We start from the raw sequence: 22,351 nt of genomic DNA, 5'->3' as shown, positions 1-22,351 counted from the left end.
ATACAGATGAGGTAGCAGCTTGTAGAATAATTACAGCTGATTATAAAGTTCATTAGCTATTTTATCTTCCAGAAACTCTTGTATGGAGTGCTACATCTTGTATTTACTGTGTATGCAAATAGTCATGTGATAATGTCACTCATATGCAAATCAGCATATGCATGAAGCTGGCTGCTTTTTGGCTACTTTCCATTCAGAATATCTGACAGAACTGATGTTACGTCTGTGACGCATTTACAAATGAGCTAAACACTTTCCACGTTGTCGTTTGTTTTTGTCACAGTCTCAGTGAGTGATGATCTGGATCATGTGGTGTCTTTCTGCTGGTCAGCACCTTTCCTTCCTGGTTGTACAACATGATTGGTTGTTGTCAGAGCGATTCGAAGTATATCTGTTTTCAAGAAAACACTTTTGTATGACCTAATTTTATATCTGTGAGGATATCAAGTCAAAAGTAACATTTTGAGGCATTGGAGTTGAACTGCAGATCTTTCATATTATCAAGTCAAGTCTGAAGTCATCAGACTCATGAGTCATATAACTGATGGCACCTGATGGATGTTGTTTAGAGGAAGGACAGAGACAGGAGTGATATCAGCTTGTGATGTAATCATGAGACAGACCTGCTGTTGATGTTAAGTTCAGCTTCAGCTGTTCCACAATGTGACAGGACACAGACTATGTCTTACCTGCTGGAAGCCAGCCTGCTGTATACCTGTCAACCTGCTGCAGGGTCTGTGTTGGCCTGTCAGATCCAATAAACATTTCTGTGTGTGTGTGTGTGTGTGTGGTTTCTTTGTGGGTTCTACAGGGAGTTTGCCAAGGAGAGAGAAAGGGTGGAGAAGAGGCAAGAGTTCCTGAAGCTCCGCAGACAACAGCAAATAGAGAGAGAGTTAACTGGATACCTGGAGTGGATCTGCAAAGCAGGTCAAACACACACACACACACACACACACACACACACACACACGCACGCAAGCACACACGTACGCATGCACGCAATCATTAAAGGTACATTCAAATAAAAAACTTAAGTATAATTGATGTTAAAACAAATATGATATAATCATGACTACATTAAAGTCAAGTGTGTGTTTGTGTTGCAGAGGAGGTGATGCTGGCTGAGGAAGACAAGAATGCAGAGGAGAAATCCGTGGATGGAGCTTGGTACAAAAGAAAACACAACAACTCTGGTGAGGACTGCTGTGTTCAGAGTCAGCTGTGTAGATAGAAAATAACCATCCAGCACCACGTTGGAGACATAACCATGTGAACACCAGCTAAATACACCAGAACTGAAACAGAATACACAGAGAGCCTGTATCTAAAAAAGTTATGAGCCATGATATTAGACTTGCAGGGGTGATGTTATTGAGCTTTTAGCTGATGATGTGACAGATGCTCTGTTGAGGTACATTTGTTTCCCACTCCCTAAAATATTCCCAAAGCCCTTGTTTATAGCAGCTGGTGGTCTTTCCTCCTCTTCTCCTCATTCATTATTGCATCACTAACTTCTTCAGTGCATTACCGTCACAAGCTGTCTGTGCATTACTGCAACTGTGCTCATAGAGTATGAGTGCATCCATTCAACATAAACATAGAAGAAGCAGTAAAGTGCTGCGTGACCTGCTGTCAGCCCCCAAACTTTGATTTCCCCACATTAACAATATCAACAAGTATCAACAACTCCTTTACCTGCAGTGAAGACAAGACAAAATGTCTGTGGTGGAAAAGGTCTGTCCCTTTAGTTTCCCCTGTCAAGCTCATTTAGCCCCAATTACCCCTGGTCACCTTTGTGTCGGCCCTATTAACCACTTCTTCGCAACTTCTCCTCATGCACTTCTACCTAACTAAACATAAAGTGGATTTAAACAAACTCAAAGAAGAACTCAAAGAAGACATGAAAATCGAACCCAGAGACTTGAATCAGGAAATTTACCAAAAACTAACAAAAAAGCTAACTAGACATGAATCCAGGCTAACGAAACCGGACTGACTGAAGCAGAAGCCTGATGAAGAGGTCGAGACAAGTAACATGACCATGAAAGAAGCTCTGATTAAGTCGTAAAAATTGGAAGGTGAGTTGGAAGGACGGCCTAGGCGAAATAACATTTGCATTTACAGTGTACCCGAAGAGAAAGAACGCAACTCCACGGTTGAGTTTGTGGAACAACTTTGGAGGACTGAACTCACAATTGAACCAGAAACCAATCTACAGATCCAGCGCGGCCACAGGGTTCTGGCTCGTAAACCAGAACCCAACTATTGTTGAAGGGTGATGCCTGGCGTTCGATGACGACTATGCAGGTTGTCCAGAAAAGCAAGGCATATACGGGAATAAAGAGGGTCCTAAAGGAGAAAGGCAATCATTTCCAGACCCGCTTGACAAGATGCACATTCACTGGGACTCAGGAACACACACATATGGCAGTGCACAGGACGCAGCGCAGGAACTGAAGAGGAGAGGTTATCCCATGGAGACACCAGGCCGCAGTACAACGGATCCGGATCCTGAGATGGAGCAACTTCTTCAGGCTACAACATGTCAGTGTGCGGGGGAGAGGAATACAGATGAGACTGCGTGTGGGGCAAAGAAAGATTACAGGAGTTTGAGTGGACCCCTCTAACTAATTATTGCTTTGTCATGGACTAACTTGCCTGGAAGTTATCTTCCTTTTTCTTTTACTATTTTTGACGTTGGTGTACATACAGTGCATCCGGAAAGTATTCACACCCCTTCACTTTCCCCACATTTTGTTATGTTACAGCCTTATTCCAAAATGGATTAAATTCCTTTTTTTTCTCATCAATCTACACACAATACCCCATAATGACAAAGCAAAAAAGGTTTTTTAGAAATTTTTGCAAATTTATTAAAAATAAAAAACTGAAATATCGCATGTACATAAGTATTCACACCCTTTACTCAGTACTTTGTTGAGGCACCCTTGGCAGCGATTACAGCCTCAAGTCTTCTTGGGTATGAAGCTACAAGCTTGGCACACCTGTATTTGGGGTATTTCTCCCATTCTTCTCTGCAGATCCTCTCAAGCTCTGTCAGGTTAGATGGGGAGCGTCGCTGCACAGCTATTTTCAGGTCTTTCCAGAGATGTTCAATCAGGTCCAAGTCTGGGTTCTGGCCGGGCCACTCAAGGACATTCACAGACTTGTCCTGAAGCCACTCCTTCGTTGTCTTGGCTGTGTGCTTAGGGTCGTTGTCCTGTTGGAAGGTAAACCTTCGCCCCAGTCTGAGGTCCTGAGCGCTCTGGAGCAGGTTTTCATCAAGGATCTCTCTGTACTTTGCTCCGTTCATCTTTCCCTCGATCCTGACTAGTCTCCCAGTTCCTGCCGCTGAAAAACATCCCCACAGCATGATGCTGCCACCACCATGCTCCACCGTAGAGATGGTATTACCCAGGTGATGAGAGGTGCCTGGTTTCCTCCAGACGTGACACTTGGCATTCAGGCCAAAGAGTTCAATCTTGGTTTCATCAGACCAGAGAATCATGTTTCTCATGGTCTGAGAGTCCTTTAGGTGCCTTTTGGTAAACTCCAAGCGGGCTGTCATGTGCCTTTTACTGAGTAGAGGCTTCCGTCTGGCCACTCTACCATAAAGGCTTGATTGGTGGAGTGCTGCAGAGATGGTTGTCCTTCTGGAAGTTTCTCCCATCTCCATAGAGGAACGCTGGAGCTCTGTCAGAGTGACCATCGGGTTCTTGGTCACCTCCCTGACCAAGGCCCTTCTCCCCCGATTGCTCAGTTTGGCTGGGCGGCCAGCTCTAGGAAGAGTCCTGGTGGTTCCAAACTTCTTTCATTTACGAATGATGGAGACCACTGTGCTCTTCAGCACCATCAATGCTGCAGAAATATTTTTGTGCCCTTCCCCAGATGTGTGCCTCGATACAATCCTGTCTCGGAGGTCTACAGACAATTCCTTTGACTTCATGGCTTGGTTTCTGCTCTGACATGCACTGTCAACAGTGGAACCTTATATATAGATGGGACCTTATATAGACAGGTGTGTGCCTTCCCAAATCATGTCCAATCAATTGAATTTACTACAGGTGGACTACAATCAAGTTGTAGAAACATCTCAAGCATGATCAGTGGAAACAGGATGCACCTAAGCTCATTTTTTAGTGTCATAGCAAAGTACTTATGTACATGCGATATTTCAGTTTTTTATTTTTAATAAATTTGCAAGAATTTCTAAAAAACCTTTTTTGCTTTGTCATTATGGGGTATTGTGTGTAGATTGATGAGAAAAAATGAATTTAATCCATTTTGGAATAAGGCTGTAACATAACAAAATGTGGGGAAAGTGAAGGGGTGTGAATACTTTCCGGATGCACTGTATATGGGGCTAAATCATCTCTGATCAATGCTGATGACATCGATTGGACTGCAAATTAAAGGCATGATGTTGGACTACTAGGATGTATGAAATGGCCTGTTTCACTTCTAGTGAGGGGCCCTCTGGGAGGAGGCTTTCCCCTCTGCCTTCAGACTGGGACTCATGGTGGCGAAGAATCAGCCTAACTTGGAAGTCAAGTGTTTCTTTTTTATTTTCCTTATTTGGCACATGTTGTCCAGATGGTCAGGTCTGTGCTATTTTAAGTAGTCTGGAGTTTTATAAATGCAATGCTGGACTGGGTAATGTAAATGCCACATAACAATATAACATTTGTGTCACTTAATGTAAATAGAATGAATAACCCAGTTAAAAGGTCCTTGCTAAATTGAAAAAGCAAAAGGCTAAAGTATTATTTCTACAAGAAACCACCTTCCTCAACAAGAACATGAGAAATTAAAATGGTTTGGTTTTAGAAATCATTCTATAGTTCTTACAAACCTAGCCAGAGGAGGAGGGTAGCTATCCTTATTACAAATGCAGTCCAATTCGAATGTCATAAAGAAATTGGGGAAAAGACTGGAGGTATGTATTAGTGAAAGGACAGCTGGAAAACAATGTTGTGACACTGATCAAATTAAAACTTTGTTTGACATTATTGCCTTAGAGAATGAAGGTATTTTGATATATGGAGGGGATTTTAATGTAGTCATGAACCATAACCATAACCATTTGGATACAGCAAGTCTTGAGAAAAACAAGATGCATCTGACTAAATGTATTAACACATTGGTGCAGAAAATAGGATATATTGATGTTTACAGATAATTTCACTCTCTAGAAAGAGATTACACACATTATTCAGTACCACATTGTGTGTACTCCAGAATAGATGATTTTAATGAACACCGGTGAAAGTTACAGGGCCACAGAGTTTAAAATTGGAGTGGCAGATGTATCAGATCACAATGCAATCAGCTTGACAATACACCTGAATAGCAGAAAAATAAATACAGTATATAGGCTTAATGTGGGTAATTTAAATAATAAAACAAATGTGAAACAGATAAGGGAAGAGATAAAAAGATATAAAGAAGGGAATGATAATGGAGATGTGGATCTTGCTATGAAAGCAGGAAAGCTGATCGCCCTGACAACATAAAAAAAGACACGGTTAGTCACATACAAACACAAAGTAGAAAGCAGAGCTCGACCGATATTGGATTTTTGGGGCCGATGCTGATACCGATATTATGGAGTAAAAAAATTTTGATATCAATATATCGGCCGATATATACAGCTTATACATATATATATATATTTAACTTGAATGAAAACAAAGGATCAAATATACATAAAATACTGCTTATATAACTAGACTTGACCCGAGCATTTCCACTGCATTATTGCTTCTTAATAAAAGTATATCGGAGAATATATGCGCTGATATGGATATATCTGTGATAGGCCAATATTGAGAAATCGGTCGGGCTCTAGTAGAAAGAGTAAGAGAACTGGAGAGAAAACACAGGATCAGTTGGTACCACAACAAATTATGGAGACAAGGGGGGAGATTAATGAGATATTCAGGGCAGATATAGAAAAAAGGGCAAGATTTGTAAAGCAGACTTATTATGAATCGGGTCCAAAAGCAACCAGATGCCTGTGTAAAAAGCAGGCACCTAACACAATCCATAAAATAAGAGACCCTCAAACCAACCAATTATTACATAAGCCAGACGAAATAGAAAGATTAATTGAAGAGTACTATAAGAAACTTTATACCAAACCACCATCAGCTAATGAAAAAAGGGCTTTTCTTAACTCACCTGTCCTGTCATCTTTTGGTGAGATACAGAATGATACCATTACAGCAGAAATTACAGTAAAGGAGCTGGAATCAACAATCAGGAGACTAAAGGCCATTAAATCACCTGGTAGCAATGGGTTTCCATCAGAATGGTACAAGGTCCTTGAGAAGAGCTAACACCTTTGCTTTGGTCCTGTTTTAACTGGACCCTTAAAGAGAGCAGGGCTCCTCCATCATGGAAAGAAACAATTATTACCATCTTACCTAAGGAAGGCAAAGATAAAGAACAATGCAAAAACTTTAGGCCAGTCTCACTTTTAAATGTATACTACAATTTGTTTACCTGAATCATTTGCAAAAGATTTGACAGTTTCGTACCAGACCTGATTGATGAAGAGCAAACTGGATTTATTAGTGGGCATCAAACATAGGAAGAACCCATGGAGGGTTCTTCTGAGAGATTGTAGACAATGTTCAAAAAAAAGGTACAAGTATGGTTCTGGTTAGTTTGGATGCAGAAAAAGCGTGTTTTTATATGAAGTATTAAAGAGATCTGGTTTGGGTGAAAATGCAGTTTGGTGTATTAAAACTATTTATCAAGAGCCCACAGCCAGGATTAAGGTAAATGGAAACCTGTCTAATAAGATCCAGTTGGAGAGAGGCTCAAGGCAGGGCTGTTGTCTTTCTCCTACTCTCTGCTTCATATGCCGAGCCCCTAACACAAGCCATAAGGCAGAATGAAGACCTACAAGGTGTTAATATTGGGGGAAAAGAACATGTCATTGGACTTTTTGCGGACAATGTCATTATTTTTCTTGAATGAACAGATATATGTTTCCCTATCCTAATGAAACTACTGGAAGCATATGGATACTATTTTAATACAACAAAAACAGAGCAGACCGGACTACGAGTCTTAATGGAAAGAAATGGAAAGGGAAATTCAGGGTTACCAGACCCAAATTTTGTTGAGGGACTAATACTTGGCAGGGGTTATGAGACATGCCATGGATCCAATAATAACATTTACACTAGAAATATGAAATGTTATAGAAAAATACAAACTAAAGAGGGAGGTTCCTATACTGAGGTGGGTTGCATATGACTCAAATTTCAAACCAGGGATGTATGACTCAATATTAAAAGAATGGACACAAAAAGGCATGACGGCAATATGCACAATTTCAAAAAATGGGGAATTTATGTTTTTCCAACATTTAAAGGCAAAATATGATCTTGTAAACAAAGATTTTTTTTTTTATGTGAGAAGATTTCTACCTGGCCAAAGTTTTACTAGCAGCAAGCAAGAAAGCTGTTAGTAGAAACTGGCTGAATGTAAATGCTCCAAATCAGGAACAGTGGTTAGAAATTGTCAAAGACACTGTCACCATGGAAAAGTTGACATTTTTTGAGAATCCGAAAGAATACATTTGAAAAGGACAACACAGACTAAATTAAGGCCCAACTTAATAGTGGTACGAGTATTGAAATATTTACAGACAACTCCAATGTGATTTTACTTTGTATTTACTTGTGTATATGTGTTATTCTGTCTTGTTCCTGATATACTGTTTTGTCTATGTTCATGTGAAAACCTAATAAAAATTTAAGTGAGAAAAAAAACAGACCAGTATTGGCTCCAGGGTCAGACTGGGAAAGAAATTTAGCCTTGGACTGATCCACTGGGACTGGCTGCATGAATGACACTGATGGAGCTGGTACAAACTTTGAAAACTGATATGATCCAGTAGTCCTCAGTCCAGTCCACCTGTGCTCTGTGCTCTTTCTTTGTCTGAGGCCTCTTTAGCGGTTTCTTCAGTGGAGGAAATTCTGGAAGGTCACTTTCACCTGAATGCTGCGTATTCACTGTGACATCTCACCTGTGGGCGGAGCTGAAGTGAACTGAACAATGAAGTGGGAGAAACTGCAGTTCCTCTGACCACTAGAGTCTGGCTCCAACAGTGAGACAATCCCAATAGACTCCCATGTTAAAATGTCCAACTTTACAGCAGAAATAAACATGTTTACAGCCTGGTACAAAAAATTGTTTTGGTCTCAAGAGCTAATTTCCTCCTTCATGACAACTGTTTATATAACTCACCTGTTTACATTTTATTAAGGCTTAACGTTATGGAGAATTGAGGCTGTGGCCTCATTGAGTGACATGTGAGTGAGCATATGTTTGCCACAAACAGACATACACCAAAGTCTTGGCTCCACACACACCTCACCTTTTTGACCATTTTTGGATTAGCGGGAAGTTAGGGGCGGAGTCAGACACTGCCAAGATGGTGGTGGTGGAGCATCTGACTCTGAGCTTCAAAACCACTCTTCAGAAACAAGCGGCAAACTCTGAGGCTGAAAAATGTTCCCATGTTAAAACGTCTAACTTTACAGCATATATAAACATGTTTACAGCCTGGTACAAAATACAGTTTTCGTCTCTATAGCTTATTTCCTCCTTCATGACACCTGTTTAAATAACTCACCTGTTTACATTTTAACAAGGCTTAAAGTTATGGAGAATTGAGGGCGTGTTGCTTTGAGTGACAGGTGGGTGAACGTATGCTTGTAACAAGCTGGCATGCACCAAAGTCTCGGGTCAACACAGCAGATAGGTTGAAATATTTTTCATTTTTTCAAACAATATATAGTCAAATACAGTAACAGTAACACTATATTATATATGCAACTGGCTTGTTCCATACTGTTAGACTCACCACCATCTGGGCAGCCTCCTGAGTTATCAGGTCATTTCCACCAACACCCCCCTTTGATGTATGTGTGAATGTGTGTTTACTCACACATTCTGCTGTGTGTTGAAGTGTCCTTGGGCAATATACTAAACCCCAAATTGCCCTTATGGCTATTTCATCAGTGACTGTGATGTATGTGTGTGTGAATGGGTGATTGTGGCTCATGTTGAATGGTCTCTAAGACTAGCGAAGCGCTGTATGAGTGCAGTCCATTTACCATCTACAGGTCAGAGTGGGAGAGAGATTTTCACCTTGAGCAGAATCAAAGAGGAATTATGAGAGAAAGGATGTTTCTTACTGAACTTTATTAAGAGCTTTAAGAATCAGAGTTAAATCAGTTTATCTGCTTTATGGCGTGTGTGATTGATTTCTTTCTATATTGTATTTGCAGTGCTGAAAAGGACAAAGAAGAGTAAGAATGACCTCATCAACGCAGAGGAAGGCGAGGACCACTTCACTGACATCTCATCTGTTGGTGAGGATGACACCTGACACACAATATTTGCCATATTATTCCAAGTCTCCAAGATAAAGGGTGACAAAGATCAGACTTCAAAAACACACAAAAACATAGAAACAGAGAGAGACATCATCATCTCATCCCCCAAATTCTTCTCTGTGGTTGAGAGATCTCATGTTCTCTCTAAAATTTGAAACAAAATTGTGAGAAATTAATTTCAGCCTGAGCTGCTTCTGGCAGCTGCTGTTGTCTAACAATAGAATAGACTCAGTTTCTTCACAATCTTTTCAATGTCCTGGTGCTGATGATGATGATGATGATGATGATGATGCTGATGATGATGATGATGATGATGATGATGATGAGTCAAAAGATGAAGTATCTCCTTATTTGTGAAACCTCTGCTGCAGTATAACTTCACAGGATGCTCCACGTTCCTCATTTTAAAACCTCTGATATTTCCCCTCTAGAACAACACGGAACCTAAAATTACAACTTCATTCTCATTATATTATTATTTTATTCGTATTATCGTATTATCATCATTTGTAAACTGATTCGTTCAGTTCACTTAAAATATGACGTTCAGGCACAACACTGACAATGAGTGTTTTAATGAAGTCTGCATGAGCAAATTTGTGCAAAATGATGCTTCTTACATCACTCATGTTGCAATAATTAACAAACATCAAACCTAAAATCACAGTTTCATGGAAAAGATGAAGGAATTGAGACTTGAGAATATTGCGCTGAAGCTTATTGTGATTCCTTATCAATTTTAAAATAATAATGTGGCTGTGACTGTGGCTAAAATACCATTGTTTATGAGAGTCCACTTGAGGTCCTGTGGTTGATCTAAGAATTCAACAGCTGCCATAGCTCGCATGTAGATCCATTAAAGGTGCCATATTTCACACTTTTTTACTTCTCCTCTCTCAGGCTTCTCTCTGGAGCTCTAGTAACAACAGGTCAGTGAACCAATCAGAAGAGAGTAGGCTCTGAGACTCTCTTCTGATTGGCTGACTGTTTTCTGAGTGATCCAATAAAAATATAGCAGATATCAGGCAAACACTCATTAGACAAACCTAATCCTGCAAGGTTGGGTGGTGGGTCCAGGTGAGTGGGGCTTGGTGTCTGCTTTGTTGTGACATCACAAAGTTCCAGCTGGTTTTAAGGCTCAGTTTCTGAATACAGGCTGTGTGCATTTCTCTGTGGACTGAGGATTTTATACTTTCACAGTACTAATATAGAACCTAGACCTGCTTTATAATCAAACAACACATGGACATCTACCTTTATACTGTATGGATCTTTAATACTGACCGCTGAGGTAGCTAGTTTGTTATGAGATACTCATATAAAAGAGCATGTGCATGGTGTAAAATTTACACCATGACAGATGCACTTAGTGTAACAAAACACTGTGTACAATGTCCACAGTTTGAGTCCTAGACACAGACCTTTGTTTCATGTCATGGTCCTCTCATGCCCTTTCCTGTTTCTCTCTCTTCAAATAAAATCTAAAAAAAAATCATATTCCTTCCCAGCCAGGGGGGGCAGAGATATAGTTCTATATAATGGGCCAAATTCAAGAGGATTTTCCTCTGCAGAACCTCAACAGGACAACTGCGCGAGCACACTGATCAAGACTGAGATAAACATCTTAATTACAGTTGTAGATATTGTCGGATAAGGAAATCATGGATAGAGGCAGAAACAATATTAGAAAAAGAAAGAAAGAATTTTAAAAAGGTACTACTTATTAACAAACACACACTGTTTACAAAAGTCTATTAAAAAAAACATTTGTTTTTACTGTGAAAACGTAGATGTGTTAGAGTGGGACTTGAGGTGTTACAGTCAGACTCAGATGTCTGGATTAAAATAGACGAGGAAATAATTAGCTCACTCGTCTTCCTGTGCCAGTAATGAAATTCTAATAGAACCATTTTTCTCCTTCCTCCTTGTGTCCTGTCCCACTTGACATTTGGGCTTGATTTAAGTTACAGGAGGTTTAATATAGTACAGGCTAAATGGGAGCAGGGAGAGGAGACGTGAAGACTCCAGCGCTTCACTCTGGTTACATCACAGTTAAAGCTTGTCACAATATGGAGAATGTATAAGTTAATTATATCACATTCATTCATTCATTCATTCCATTTGTCCCATCATTAGAACTGCAGTAGTGGAACTCACCTTTATAAGATGTATGCTGGCCTGTACTGGAGAGTGCTGACTTCACTACATTTCTCTGAAGTCAGATAATTGAATCTTGTCGTGATGTTAGAACCAAAGCAACTCCACTCAACCCAGTCTTGATTTGGTGAGACCACCTCAGTCTTAGGCTCGGTAACTTTATTGCCATTTTGTATGTTTTGTTCCAACTGCCCCCCCAGGGTCGCCGTTTGCCCGGGCCAGCGTGAAGAGCAAGAACGAGAACTCGTCCTACTTCAGGAGGAAAGAGAAGAGGATCCGCTTCACCATCCGTCGTCTGGTCAAGTCCCAGAGCTTCTACTGGACTGTGTTGTGTCTGGTTGGCCTCAACACATTGTGTGTAGCCATAGTACACTATGACCAGCCGGAGTGGCTCACCTATGCCCTATGTGAGCACGAGCAACCTTATTAGTATTATTGTATTAGATAATTTATAACACATTTAACCACTGACCTGGTTTTTACTACATAGAGAATTCAAAATGAAGCTAAGTAATGGCAATTTACCTCTTATAAATAAAAAAGTTGAACTCATAATGAATAAAACCCACTACTGTTTAATTCAAAACACTCAGTGGTTTCACCTACTACAGCTTTACTTGTACTGGTATCAGAAGCTTATGGTGGATAATGTTAAAGATTGTTGTACATTTATGACTGACAACAGTGAGCCAGTGTGCTGACTCCTCTCTGCTGGTGCTACTGTTTTAGCATTTAATATTATCCTGAGATTATCACTGGAGACCACAGTGGACACAAAAGTCACATAGTTTTGTTTCAGTGTTGCTTAAACAAATACAAATACTGTCTTAGGAGCACTGCATTAAAATGCATTACTGCCAACTGTAACTGCAACAGAATCATTTCAAGATGCCAGTATGTGACAGGTACAGAAGCCCAGAAAGGCCATACCCACAAATATTTTTTTATCCTGTTATCTCTAGATAACAAAGCTTGTTTTCTCATAATAATTACATTGTTGAAAATGTCCGGATGATGCATTAATCAACGCATCAGAGAATATTTCAGTCAAGGGCGGAAATCACACTATGTCTTTTCATACAAGATCATTTTCAGATTAGTCCTTGTCAGCTAATGAGTTACTAAGGATTGTTGCTAAGAGTGTTACTGCGACTTAATGTACAAGGTTCAGTCAAATTCGTTTTCTCCTGATAATATCTTGTTATCTCGGGATATTGAGCTTTGTTATCTTGAGATAACGGGATAAAAAATATTTGCGAGTATGGCCTTTTTGGACATCTGTAGACAGGACTGGAGGCTATGCTAGCTAATTAATGTTTGCCATCAGAAAGCAGGATTCACATTAATAACAAGGTATAGTAAGTACAATTTGTAGCCAGTTTGAGTTCCCTTGACCCTGTGAAGGTGGAACCTCAGCTTTCAATCAGCTTTAACCATTCACCCGTATAAAAAGGTTGGATATAGACCAACTTTATTAAATTCTACCCATTGTAAGACACTTCAAATAACTGTAACATAGCCTTGCTTGTTTACTGATATTGTAAGACACCTGTTTCCTTTTGTTCTCTTTCTGTTCAATGAAAAGACATGGCTGTGTTGCCTTAGATTTAGTCTCCAACAGAGAAACTGCAGAAAAAAAACATGAGCAAACACACGTCTCACACACTCCAACATGGGAGAGTGCGGCGATTATCTACCGAAACAACAGACTCTTTCTGTGTCTTGTTTGCTGTGGACACAGCTGAACAGGCAGCAGCAGCTCAGCTCTATTGAATTGTGGAAAAAAGCAGCAGGGCCCTTTTTAACCGGGGTCATTGATCTGTGTGTTTTCTTCCTCCCCCTGGACAGACCTGGCTGAGTTTGTATTCCTGGGCCTGTTTCTGGCAGAGATGTCCATGAAAATGTACGGCCTGGGACCTCAGAACTACTTCCACTCCTCGTTCAATTGTTTTGACTTTGGGGTGAGTCTCATTCAGCTGGGAGTTCAGTCAGTGCACAGTGTGTTTCAGAGTGTGAGCATGTGGAGTATAATTTGTGTAATGTTCCAGATTATTTCCAGAATTAAAAGAATGACAGTGTTTGGAAAATAATTGATCAGACTGTGTTCACAGGTGATTATTGGAAGTATTTTTGAGGTGATCTGGGCTGCCATCAAACCTGGGGCCTCATTTGGCATTAGTGTCTTGCGAGCTCTGAGATTGCTCAGGATCTTCAAAGTCACCAAGTGAGTCATCAAAAATGTGTGTCTGTGTGCTGGGAACACTGGTCATGTCAGATATAATCCAGTTTGTCTGTGTGTGTAGGTACTGGAACTCTCTGAGGAACCTGGTGGTGTCCCTCCTCAACTCCATGAAGTCCATCATCAGTCTCTTATTCCTGCTCTTCCTCTTCATCGTGGTCTTCGCTCTGCTGGGCATGCAGCTGTTTGGTGGCCAGTGAGTAACCTGTTCCTACTGCTGCTGTTTGTAGTGAAGAAATAAAACACCCTTATCTTAAGCCTTTGAATGGAATTGATGCATTTTGCATCAAAAACAGCACAGTGTCTGCTTTGGTTTTGGGGACGGTCCCCCAAGAAAATGGTATGTTATTTTACTAAAAACCACTAAAGACCATTATCATTTTGAAATATATAAAACAACAGCACTGGCTCTTGTTTTGCACAGTGCAGCCAGACATTAGCATGAAGAGTAAGTAAGTGGTTGAGTTGAGTTGTGACATCTGTGATTCTTGAGGGAAAGAAAGAGAACAGGACATGTTAAAGCTGTTGTTAAGATGTGTTGAGATTATTTATTACGAAAATGGTTGAGACTGGTATGATTTTATTTTTCCCATTTTTCAAAAGCTCTCTGTTATGTTCTCATTACAACCCTTATTTTCCTTGAAATGAGAAAAGACCATTTATTTATTTTTAGAGAAGTTGTTAGTATTATTTATAATCCATCCAGCCCCTAATTAACAGAAAAAATATTGTCTTAAAATCAGGCCAACACGTATCCTTTCTCTCCAGAGTAGTGGGAACTCTCAGCATAGTTTGTTCCATTCGTTTCCATTTGTTCACTTAGCTAGTTATTATTATCATTATTATTATTGTTATCTAGCTAAGCTAATTGTTGTATGTTGATGTCTTTAATGTAAAAAGATATTTTCATGTTATCAGGACATACAGACTTATATCAAACAAACTTACCACAAGAAAAATCTCTTGTTATAACAATATACTATTTATTTATGTGATAACTTATTATTATAAAATAGTGATAGCTATTCACATCATAACCAGATAAGTTTGCGGTGGACTGGCCCAAAACAACAACACTGCACTGAACCGTAAGACTGTACGTCGCCCACTTCTTGTAAAACATGTATTTTATTGTTTTTAAAGGTCAACTTTATTTATGGTTAGTTAGCCAGCCTGTCCACCACAGTGAAGTTGGTTTTAGGTTGGATATTAGGCAGCAACAGCTGTGCACCTGTAATGTTCCAGAGCAAGGGCTCGGAGCTGGGCTGACTATCCTCTTGCTGCCAACACTGGGTGAAACTGAGGAAGAAGACGCTGCTGGATCTAGAGGTCAAATGATCAACCTTAAACTAACTTCACTGCGGTAGCCAGCCTTGGTAACAGTGCAGTGGGTTATCTTTCCATGTCCAGGCGCTGACTAGATGAGAAGGACAAAATAAATCCTGAAGTTTCATGATGTTCAACTTCATTCCAACAACAAGGAGAACAAGTCAAAGAAGTGATGAGACCAAAAACTTCAATGGGTTGTTGTGAGACTGTGTTCAATTAGGGGCACAAGAGAAATATTTGCACCGGGGCAAATCCCATTTAATGTTAGGCTACTGGTTGGAAGCGTTGCTACGAGTGATCCAAAACAGATCCCTATCTGACTGACATTTTTTTGTATTGTGGCAGGTCACAGAGATCTATCAGTAAGTGAGGCTGTTAGTAGTTTCACAGAATATTGCCAAGAGACATTCTGTGAATTTATCGACAAGCGTTGATAAATGTCTTTGGCATCATTGGTGAAAAAATGAGAAATACAAGCTGGTCGGCCGTTCTCCTGAAGCACAGAAAACATGGTAGTAGTAAACATAACTACACCAACACACTCTTTCACATGTTGAAATACCTTGGCAAACCACGTCTTATTCCTAGATCCTATTCATCCTCATTATTATGTCACAAATAGATTCAGATAAGCTTCTCCCAGAGCAGGTGAACCCCTCAGTGGAATCCCTACAACACTCCAGAGTCACACATTGACATCACCATATCTCAAAGTACGCACTCAGGACCTGGAGAGTCTTCCCAAATGGTATTATGTGACAAATTCAAGGCCAGCATCAGGCACTTGGACGACAAACAGAGTGAAATGTCTTTCAGCCATTATGTTGCCCCCTGCTGGAACCAGCTCCCAGTGGAGATCAAATCTGCCCAATCTGCCTTATTTAAACCTTCTTTTAATTATTTCATCTTGCGCTTTAATTAGATATCATATGTTTTATAATCTGTATTTTTATTCAGAGCTGGAGGAATATTGTTTTCAGGTTGTCCATCCGTCCCTTTCTCATGGACACGATATCCCAGTAACTCAACAACTTCAAATTTGGCACAAACGTTCATTTGGACTCAAGGATGAACTGATTAGATTTTGGGGTTCAAAGGTCAAAGTTCGAGGGCTTGGTAACCTCAGAAAACATTTTTTAGCCATACTCAACTTCACACAGCAATTATGACAAAATTTCATACAAATATTTTCTATGACTCTGGATAAACAGGATGCAACCTGAAACTAGTCTGAGTGGAGGAGGCAGACAACCACCAGGAGGTGATTCTAGTTTATGCATCTTTTATTTCTCTTTTTTCTCTGTAGAGTAAATGGAAACATTATGGTTATGATTTATTTTTGTCCTTGTCTTAATGCTCCAGAATCCTTGGGGTAATTTCTTAGTCTTGAAGTATATATGCTCTCAGAAGAGATACAGCTCTGTGGCCATTATAAGGCATCACAAGCTGAATACTGTTTCACCACAAGGATAAGGTCCTCTCTGTTTTCAAGCCTGCTCTGCTTCCAGAGAGACTTTCATTAGCTGATCTTGTCCTTCAAATAGACGAGGGACAGTGTACATGAGAATTGGACGTCCACTTGGAGCCACTGCAAGTGGAAGGGGCCTTATTTTGTCCCACAGGCAAAACCTTTAAATCAGGAATAAAAATATCTGCGTCCAGCAACGTGCAGCCAAAATATGAAGACAGCCTTGAGCATAAAACTCTCTCTACAAGACTAATAATGACGCCCAGGATGACATTGTGCCAACACTGTGCAGTGAATAGAAAGCAACAGGATGATTAATAACAAACGCTTATTGTAGCATCCCCCAGGTATTGCTTATTGTTACGTCACCAGCATCAGGGGCGTTAGGGGGTTGTTACTGTTAAGTGTGTTTTGGTTCATGTGAATAATCATATGCGAGTTGTTTGAATAATAATGACCCTTTTATTTTGAATTGTCTAGTTTGTTATTTTACTTTCATTGTTCAGCCAGGAGAGTCGGTTTGGTAGCATTTTAAAAGCAGCACCTCAATAAACTCAGGAATGAAAGTCACTCATGGATCACAGGGAGTTAAGGGTGAGCTCCGTTTGGACGTCACTGCTAATTAGCGAGGGCGGACCTAACCGTTTTAAATGAATGTAGGGAGCAGCTGTAGCAACTCTTGACAATTACACCAATTGTGTTACTGCAGCTGTGAAAACACACGATAATTGAGCCATTATTGACTCTTCAACAAAGCCAAACTCCATAATTACATTTATTCTTCTTCAGCATTGTTATGAGGATTCAACGACAATATCACCATGATCCACTTCTCAACTTCTTCTCTCAATTTCTGCTGAGACTTAAAGATTGCCAAGTAGAGAATAGGGCTGTGGTCAAAAAGTCTAAATAATCTCCTCTCTAACCTCTTCTTCTCGACTTCGATGGAAAATGTCCTGAAGTCATGGAACGGTGTGAAGGAGAAGGACAGGAAAACAATCTTTATTTATAACAGAAGGATGGCATATAGTCTGCCTACTCCTTTCTTTAAAACAAACCCAAAACAGAAAAGATATATACAAGTAGAAAGAGTTGAGCCTTTAAAATAATAATTCAATAAAAACAAGCAGCTGAGTAAGACTAGAATTAATTATATTCAGACGTAAGTAGATTTTATTTATATTTTATTAATTTTGACTTTTTTATATGTTAAGTGGAGAAAATGATTTTTTTCGTGCAGTGAGCGGGGGTTTTCAAACAGCATTGGGATTGTTATGAAGATGATAAAGATCTGCTAGTTCTTCATAATGAAGAAGAAACCTATAGTCAATCTTCAGTCGATTGGACAAAGATTTCCATCAGTTCTGGATTGTGTCACAAACATAGAACAGCTGCTCTGATATTTCTACATTTACATTCTACATTTTCTACATTTGTTTCGTCATTTAAAATGTTGCTGCAGCAAGGAATTGTGTGATGGCATTTCTCCTTTCCTTTCCTAAAGGAAGGTTCAGTGTTTCCTATGCTGAAGGGGATAAGATAGGAAGTTCTGAAGCTCCTTTCCTTATCATGTAGAGAAGTGTAGCAGCTCTGATCATGGCTGCTGCTCAGATACTTCAGCTCATTTCACTCAGTTTGAACCTTCCTGAGAAAAAAGATTTTTCAACCTCAGCCTAGGTATGCTGCCTTGCTAAGTGGCTCTTAAGAAGCCATCATGCACTTTAAGCCTTTTATATTTTATTGCTTTAATTGAGATGTTCCAGGACTGCATATTTTATTAGAAATAAATACATATTTATTTAATTTATATAAATATATTCATATTTCTACCCACAAGTGGTAAATATGTATATACCACTTGTTGGTAACTTTCTTCTCAAAAGTTATGAAGTAAGGCCTGCTGGGAAATCCTAATCTGACCAATGTGCTTAGCCGCAGGTGTTCTTCAGGAAATGGATGATTCAGTTTGCATCATAATGTTTAACAGGTCCAAAAAAGGAGCGGCGCTCAGGAGAGGAAGGATAGAAGAGAACAGGAGGAGTTCACTGCTAAACTGACAATATTAGATCCGTTTTTACTCACCACATTTCAAGTTTATGGAATGTTAGTATGTTGACAAGCAGCCAGAGGCTAACGTTGGCTTGATTGGCTATACTATCATTAGAGAACAGCAGAGACAGGAAATAGGACTTGAGCAGTGTTGTTAATGACTCTGCTGAGCAAAGGCCTGTTGGATGAACTTCTAATGTGTGAGTACAGATTTCTGTTTATGGAGCGGGATCAGGGATTTAAATCTACAGCAGTGTAACCATTTCCTCTCATCTGTTGATAATGCGCAGCTGTGATCTGTGTGTGTGATAATGTAGCCGCTGTCATTGATGATGAATGATGAATTCTGTAAGTGATTGTGTGATAAGGTGTCATCATTCATTCACCCTGTGTAGACCTATAATGAGTTGTTGTGGATTTCTTGATGACTATTTGTCCTCTCCCAACAACCCTGTAAGCTAGCCCTCTGTTCATTAGTTAGTGTTGGCTGGATAAAGCTGTATTACATGTTGGATAGTTGCTGTGGTGTTTTCATGGCAGGCTCTGAGTAGAGCTCATAAATTTGACACTAAGGCTGCTGATCAAAGGCCACTTTGCAGGATGGAGCTGCATGGTGAGCATCTCCATGGTGACATATTGCCTGTATTGCAACCTTGTCTGCAGTGGTCCTACAAAACGTTAATTTTAGCTTCCGCATTAACACGTCACATTTTAACGTCTTAAGACATTTAAATTTGGGTGCTATCACTTCATCAATTTCTAAGAGGAACTCAATTAGACCTTATCATTTCAAGAGAAGAAACAATTCCCCATTCAACCTATGAATTTAGGTTAGGAATATTGACATTATTAATAATAATATTGACATATACAATCACTGGCTACTTTATTAGTTACACCTTGCTAGTACCAGGTTGGACCCCTTTTACCTTCAGAACTGCCTTAATTCTTCGTGGCATAGATTCAACAAGGTGCTGGAAACATTCCTCAGAGGTTTTGGTCCATATTGACATGATAGCGTCATGTTGCTGCAAATTTGTCAGCTGCACATTCATGATGCAAATCTCCCGTTCCACCACATCCCAAAGGTGATCTGTTGGATTAAGATGTGGTGACTGTGGAGGCCATTTGAGTTCAGTGAACTCATTGTCATGTTCAAGAAACCAGTTTGGGATGATTTGAGCTTTGTGACATGGCGCGTTATCCTGCTGGAAGTAGCCATCAGAAGATCGGTACACTGTGGTCATAAAGGGATGGACATTGTCAGCAACAATACTCAGGTAGGCTGTGGCATTTAAACGATGCTCAGTTGGAACTAAGGGGCCTAAACCGTGCCAACACAATATCCACAACACCATTACACCACCACCACCAGCCTGAACCGTTGATACTACCATCTGAATGTTGTTGCAGAAATTGAGACTCATCAGACCAGGCAATGTTTTTCCAAATCTTCTATTTAGTGAGCCAGTGCGAACTGTAGCCCCAGTTTCCTATTTTAGCTGACAGGCGTGGCACCTGGTGTGGTCTTCTGCTGCTTCAAGGTTTGACATGTTGTGCGTTCAGAGATGCTCTTCTGCATACCTCGGTTGTAACCAGTGGTTATTTGAGTNTGGAGATATCAGGGGTGTCCTAATCATAAGAGATGGAGGAGGAGATGGCGATGGTCGAGGTGATGGGGGAGGTGTCCAGGAATGCTGAGAAGGAGAAGATGGAGGAAACGGTGTTGATGATGATAGTGATGGCGGTGACCAGGATGGTTGTGATAGAGGGACCCTGCTGCACGGGGTATTGTTTATAAAAAACTAAAGAATAAAACATCACACACTGTTTTAAAAATCACTTTACACAGACATTTGGGCATACAACAACAAAACATATAGAATATAATACACATACAACCTATCTACCATTCGTCATTAATAGTCTGTGTGTCAGATGATTTTCAGCCTTCACAGATGACCAGTTTGTGCACCAGACGGTATATATCGTCAATGTTTTCTAACAACTTCATAAGAAGTGATGATTCTGTCTCTTTTGATTGCCTTGTAAACTTCACTAAACACAGCTTGCAGAGCCTGCCAGTTGCACCAGTGGATGAAGAAAAGGGTTTTAAACCATGCATCATATTCTTCCAGAGTGACTGGGTATGAGCATAATAGCCATTCTTCACGACCTCTGGTCACAATCACCCTCTCTCTGTCTTCACAAACACTGAGAAAAATAAAATCCTCTGACAGGCAATTGAAGCGATCGGCTTCAACACTATACATTTTCAGACATGTAGCTGTAGCGTATATACGTGACCTGGCATCAGTCACAAGCCATTAAGGAAGTTCATTGTAAGGACATACAGAGTTACGGACCCACAATTGACACTTTGCGACTCTTCCCACCATCAAACTATCAAATTGATAGGAAACAGAGACAAAGGACCCCTCTTCCACAAACAGACCATGCTTTTAGCATGTCCGAACGACACAGAACCAGACCAAAGGTCAAAGGGTCAGCTCCAGAGGATCAACCAATGGACACCAGACAACTGGAGAATATAGGCAAAATCTCCAGTTTGTAACAATAAGACTTTGTCTAATGATATTTGATTGTTTCTTATATAGGACAAGTAACAACAAAAGGACTGATTAACACTAGTGTGTGAATCCTGGCCTGTCGGTGCCATGCATGAACACACACACACACGCACACACACACACCAACCTCCCTTCCTCTGTCCCTCTCTAGATAAGAGTCATAAACTACAACCCACATTCCAATCCTGGGTAGTGACCAGCAGAACTCTCTTCACAGACACAGATCTAAGGAAGAATGTAAAATTAAATATCTAGCTGTTCTGTAACTCATGAGATGTTCCTATGTAATAGTTTAATCCCAAACTTCTATCCCATTGAAAGGTAACAATGTAATTTTTAAGACAATGTCCTTCATGTGACCATACTGTCAGCATCCTTCACACGAGGTAACACACACTACATGACATCCAGAATGTCCATATTATTATTATTACAGTCAAAGAACTGCTGTGTAATCCACATTTATAGACTTTTAGCTTTGGGAAATGTTTATATTGTTGTTTGATCAATTAATCACTTGTATCATGATTAATTCCAGATTTGAAGGATGTGATATGAAATCAACACTCCTATTACTCCTCTCTGCCATTATTAGTGCAAGTAGTTTTATATGTTATTAGTGCCATGGGTGCTCAGCTCTCTAGCTATTCTAGCTGTAGAGGAGTGCCTCGGGGCGGAGCCTATTAATATTCCTTCGGGCTTATTATTATTCTTCCGCCAAATTTTGGCGCGTAACTCGTCCCGCAGCTTTGAGAAAACCCCGGTAATATATACATCAAAACGTGCGTCTTGATCCCGAAAGAGGTGCTATGACTTTTGGTGTTAAAATTCAAATTTTTCCCAAAGTTATTCCCAAAATACTGGGAATAAATAATGCATTAGGAATGCATTGGAATTTTCTTTAGAAACCCACAAAATTTCACCTTTTTTCTACAAAATTTCACCTTTTTTCTGAGTCACCCAGTGCTCTCATACCTGCACGTAGAAATGTGAGTCAAACTATAAAACGGAGGAAAACTTCTGCTCTCTCAAAAACCGTAAAAAGGAGACAAATAATTCTTTCTGAAAATGTAGACATAGTTGTTGGGATTCATAAAATGTA

General features: G+C 40.0%; 1 protein-coding gene across 1 annotated transcript in view; it reads left to right on the top strand.

Annotated features, from left to right (window-relative positions):
- Window positions 1-22,351, top strand: part of LOC111227530 (voltage-dependent N-type calcium channel subunit alpha-1B-like) — a 180,934-nt gene that overhangs the window by 83,425 nt on the left and 75,158 nt on the right. Inside the window, exons 8-14 of the mRNA XM_022753065.1 lie at window positions 812-927; window positions 1,107-1,193; window positions 9,309-9,392; window positions 11,774-11,980; window positions 13,422-13,534; window positions 13,685-13,797; window positions 13,877-14,008. Of these exons, the coding sequence (XP_022608786.1) occupies window positions 812-927; window positions 1,107-1,193; window positions 9,309-9,392; window positions 11,774-11,980; window positions 13,422-13,534; window positions 13,685-13,797; window positions 13,877-14,008 (852 nt within the window). The remainder of the gene's footprint in view (window positions 1-811; window positions 928-1,106; window positions 1,194-9,308; window positions 9,393-11,773; window positions 11,981-13,421; window positions 13,535-13,684; window positions 13,798-13,876; window positions 14,009-22,351) is intronic.

This window comes from Seriola dumerili, unplaced genomic scaffold (genome assembly GCF_002260705.1).
Source record: "Seriola dumerili isolate Sdu_G_001 unplaced genomic scaffold, Sdu_1.0 BDQW01000017.1, whole genome shotgun sequence".
Taxonomy (NCBI): domain Eukaryota; kingdom Metazoa; phylum Chordata; class Actinopteri; order Carangiformes; family Carangidae; genus Seriola; species Seriola dumerili.
This window is presented reverse-complemented; position numbering and strand designations above follow the sequence as displayed.